General features: G+C 39.0%; 1 protein-coding gene across 1 annotated transcript; it reads right to left on the bottom strand.

Moving 5' to 3' along the window:
* Positions 1 to 3,578: 3,578 nt before the first annotated feature.
* On the bottom strand, positions 3,579 to 4,598 carry LOC149242251 (uncharacterized). Its single transcript, XM_089370800.1, has one exon. It carries the CDS (start codon positions 4,596 to 4,598, stop codon positions 3,579 to 3,581), a length of 1,020 nt encoding a protein of 339 aa, XP_089226926.1.
* Between the last annotated feature and the right edge of the window lie 439 nt (positions 4,599 to 5,037).

Raw genomic sequence — 5,037 nt, 5'->3', positions numbered from 1 at the left:
ACTTCTACAACAAACTTTGCGGAAGCTTAATCGAATATGAGCAAGATCAATTAGAACACATATAACTGAGAATGAGAAAGCAATCACACATGGGCACATAAGAATACTCTGGGGAAAGTCTCAGCTAAAAACCCCGATCTCTGTATTATCATACAAGTGGAAATATGTCCAGATTACAAAAATATTTAGCTCACAAGTTATCCTGCTCTCTCTGCAATCCATCTGCTGCTCATAGACAGTCAAAGGCTTCTCACAAACCTTCTCCTCTGCCCTCCAAGCCTCCTATTTCCTTGCGTAGTTTCTCCTCGGTCCTCAAGCTGCCACCTGTGTGTAATAATCCCTCACACACTGCTCTGACCTCTGAAATAACTGCACAAACCTGAAGGAGATAATTCCTTCTGCATGGATGAGTTTCCTTTATAGGAAAATTCCTCCAACTGATAGTACACTGTCCCTTCCTTTAATCTCAACTAGGTCTTTCTCTGAACTGACATGCATGAGTTATTTATGAGAGAATATTCAATTATCTGGAGAACACTAGTTGCATGCATGCATGCATTAACTGACTGAACTCACAATTAGTTCCTCCAACTGTTTGGAACTAATTTAACTGGACTTAACTCAGTTAACTGAGCTAACTAATTATAACTCAAATACAACTCATCCTTATCTTCTTAATTGAGGGATAACTTCCTCAATCAAAGGGATAACTGTTGCATGTCTTTACATAGACTTCATGTTTGATTTTCTCCAACTAATTAACTCAAGATGAATTAATTAATTATTTTCCAAGTAGCTAGTGAGACTAAATTCAAATTTTAATTCTCAATTTTAATTCAGGGACTAATTAAATTTGTAATCTATCCTGAAATGCTATTTATAACAATGCTATTTTTAGCATTTCTATTTTTTGCTATATCCAACAGAGTTGGAGTATATCCTGAAATGCTATTTTTAGCATTTCTTGTTGCTATTTTCAACACTAATTTAACTGGATTTAACTCAGTAAATTGAGTTAAATAATTACAACTCAAATATAACTCAATATTATCTCCCTAATTAAGGGATAATCTCCTTAATTTAAGGGATAACTCTTGCATGACTTTAGAAAGACTTCTAACTTGAATTTCTCCAACTAATTTATCCATAATGAATTAATTAATTATTTCCAAGCAGTTGGTGAGACTAAATTCAAATTTAATTTACAATTTTAATTCAAGGACAAATTAAAATTGGAATATTCTTGTTGCCACATTTCAGCATTGATAGATAAATTTGATATGATGTCACATGTCTTAACTGACACCACACTTTCATGACATCCATGGATAAAATTAATGCACAACGATACTTGTTAGATGCATTACTTGCTAGATTAAAGTGTTGAGAATTCAATAGGGCAATAAGTAGGTTAATTGTCTTAACTTGATCACTGTTTGCGTTACCTTTTTACTTATTAGCTTTGTTCCTTATTATTACAATGTGCAATACATCAAACAACTACCAAAACAATAAGAACAGTGACACAGTATATAGGTTGCAAGCCAGGGCCAAAACCCCTCCTCTTGAGGGGAAAACTCGTAAATCTCTTCTCTTCTTATAGATTATTCAATTGACGAATACCATGACCTAGTGATTCAGAAAAATACCCTCCAAGATCAAGATCAACTCGGCCTCCAACTGTAGATACTTTGACCTCCCACTATAGATCCGAAATTTTGGCTCACGACAACTGTTGTTGCTTCTCTTGGAGACTTCGATCTCCCTTGAATAGCCTTCTCCTCCCTTCGCTTGCCTTTCCTTGAGTCTTAGGGCTACTAAGACACCCTAAGAGACCTTCGCTTGCCTTCTTTTCTCTTCCTCTTCCAAGATCGAACCAAAGATAGTCCCAGCACAGAAACCATAATTTCGACCTTCTCAAGAGAGAGAGATCTAGCCCAAGCACTTCAACTTCTTCGACTTCCTCTTCTTCGTACCCTCTTCTTCGACTTCTTCTCTTCCTCTTATTTGCATAGAATGAGATGAGTGGATGTGTAGAATGGAGGACGAGTTCCTCTCTATATATAGGCTCTTCAAGGGGGAGACGTTGCTCTTCATGTAAGCTGACTTGATCTTGGAGGTATTTCGACACTTTAAAGACAAAATAATTTTTTCTTTACAAGATACAATGTGCCCATAAGGTCTTCAATATATGACAATGACTCTACAATCCCTAGAAGCACTCAATGGGTGCTTGACCTATAAAATAAAAGAACTTGAGCATGAAACCCATGCTCCAATAATAATTTCTTTTCATTTTATTATTTACAAGAATACATTTCATACTTATGAAGACCAAACCTAGTTACACATTCTTCAACACTCCCTCTTAACTAGGGAGGTATTCATAAGAGGTACATGGTCATTCTCAATCTGAAGAGATCTCATAAAAAGAGTCGGATTGGTAACCCATCTGTCTAGCATCATATCAACCAACATTGTTTACATAGCAAGGCCTTGACTAACAACTCTATCCACATGATCAGAGCACAATGCTGGCGAGACCAATGATTCATAGACACCATAATCATTGTCTCACAAGGTTCATACTCCACCTGGGTGTTCACAGAGTATGACCTTCCTTTGGACTATTCTTATCTTGGATAGCTAGTCCTCAAAGAATATCAGTCCATGACTACTTGTCTTAAATGCCCTACCACATTCTCAAAGAGTATCGAATGCCATATGGTTACCTAATCCTACATACTTTCTTCCTAAGTGAAGATAAGAATGTAGTGTCTATCTCTCCCTCTTAGTTAGGGAGGATACATCTACCAAACCAATCTTGTCCCTCGAATATACAAGCTTGTTGTTTGGAAGTGAGTTCGTTAATATATTAGCTACCTGCTCATTAGTGGAGATGTATTGTAGCTTCAGCACACCATTTTGTACTAGCTCTCAGATATAGTGATACTTGTTGTTTATATGCTTTGTCTTTCCATGAAACACTGGATCTTCAAACAAACGTATACAACTGGTGTTATCACAATGTATCACTGTAGGTTCGTCAGTCCTTCAAACAGATCAAATAACAACTTCCTCAACCATTTTGCTTCTCTATTTTTTTTTTTTCGAAGAAAAAGCGATCTTTTTATTAAGAGAATAAAAAGATACATTGCATATGCTGAGCATTCCATTTTTGCCAATTGCTGCATAAAGCAATCAAAAGACAAAAAATCTCTTTCTGTCTTAAGAACCACAGAAAGCAGAACTGTTTTGCTGTAAAAAGCAGCTGCAAAAAGACAGCCAAACCCAAAAAGCAACGTCGACCGAGGAGACAGTCAACAGAAACATAATGTAACCGGGAGCTAACAGATCTTTGGGTCTCCTCAACCGAGAGGAAAACAACCCACAAAAAATATAGGAAAAATAAAAGAGTTTAGAATGAACAGAAGTCTGAGAGAGAATGTCTATGCATGAAATTAAAAGATACTGTAAAGCAAAAAACAGCAACTGAAAGATTATACATAAGGCGGCACATCTGTTGCATGGATCTGTCCATGGCATTCTTCCACTATTTTCCAGCCTCCCAGAGCTTGCTACAAACCTTCCTTAGAAAGTTTGTCCGCGTCATCATTCCTGTCCCTGTAGATATGACATATGGAGAAAGAGATAAAAGATGACTGTAATACCTGAATTTCTTCCAGAATGGGTTTCAAAAATTGGTTTTTGCATGAGCTCTTTCCGTTAACCCAGTTTATGACATTGAGGGAGTCTCCAAAGATCTGAATAGTGAAGGTATTCCTTTGAATAAGCCAGCATAGAAGCAGTCTCAGGGCTGACAGCTCGGCAAAATTATTTGTTCCAGACCCCAAACCCACTGAAGCTTTGAGAGATTGATTTGAATTGATGTGAATAACTATTCCTGCCCCTGCTATGTTGTTTGGGGAAGCTCCGTCAAAGAAAGCCCAAGGGATACCATCTTTGATTTGCACCGTCTGATTTTGGACTTGAGGTCTTTTTACTTCTGGCTCTGGGATGGAAGAGTATATGGAGATAGCTTGGATGGCTGTGACGGAAGGATGGGTTCCCTGATCACAGAATAAAGCTCTGTTCCTTGCAAGCCAGACTCCCCAGCAAATGATGGGCGGGAGATTTCTCAGGTTCCCATTCGGATAATGCTGCCACCAGTTGGACCAAGCCTCGTCCAGATTCCCATTACCCCACTGAAAAGATTTGTTCAAAAGCTTTTCAACCTCCCTCCAAATTTTTGCAGTTTCCAAACATTGAAGAAACAGATGATCAATTGATTCCTCTTCAATTTTACAGAGGGGGCACCTCCCAGGACCATACATAAACTTTGACTGGAGGATATCCCAGGAGGGAATTTTCTTTTTGAGGAGGCACCAGAGAAAGAGTCTGGCCTTAGCTGGGCATTTAAGTTCCCAAATCTGTTTTGCCCACCATTCAGGTTCACCCCACCCTTTCCTGGATTGTATGAACTTGTAACCATCTTTGGGTGAATATTCGCCGGTTTCTCCATGAGCCCAGATCAGACTATCGGACTGTCTTTTAATCTTACATTGGAGCGAGCCAGTTCTTGAGTGAAAGAAGACCATTCATTCCACCACCTCTGGTCCAGGTGTAAATCCTCTCCATCTTTCCATGCCTGACCCCAGATATTTGAGTGACCCACCTTTTCCACCTGATCTAGGGTAAGAATGTTTTTATCTTCTAGATGACTAATTAGGCCAGGAGAAAGGGCAAAACTGCCATTGCAGCCAATCCACGGATCTTTCCCAATCTTCAGATTCCTGCCATTCCAATCTTCCAAGCCAAGCCCTGTTCTATTACCTTGAAAGAGTCCACCGTGGCCTTCCAAATCACAGATGCCTGCTGCTTGCTCTTAATCGGATTCCTTATCCAATCCTCCAGGGGGACCGGGTCGATATATTTTCTTTTTAACACTCTGGTCCAAAGGTTATCCATCTTTATCAGCCTCCATCCCGACTTTGCTGCCAGAGACAAACTGAAATCTGGAAGATTTTTAATCCCCCA

This window comes from Pinus tabuliformis, chromosome 8 (genome assembly GCF_031772625.1).
Source record: "Pinus tabuliformis cultivar Carrire ecotype Pingquan chromosome 8, CPIR1, whole genome shotgun sequence".
Lineage (NCBI taxonomy): Eukaryota > Viridiplantae > Streptophyta > Pinopsida > Pinales > Pinaceae > Pinus > Pinus tabuliformis.
Note: the sequence above shows the minus strand (reverse complement) of the source record. Positions and strands in the feature narration are given on the sequence as shown.

What these genes read in the sequence shown, in the direction of transcription:
- LOC149242251 (XM_089370800.1), bottom strand. Translation starts at nt 4,598, where the DNA reads ATGGTCTTCTTTCACTCAAGAACTGGCTCGCTCCAATGTAAGATTAAA.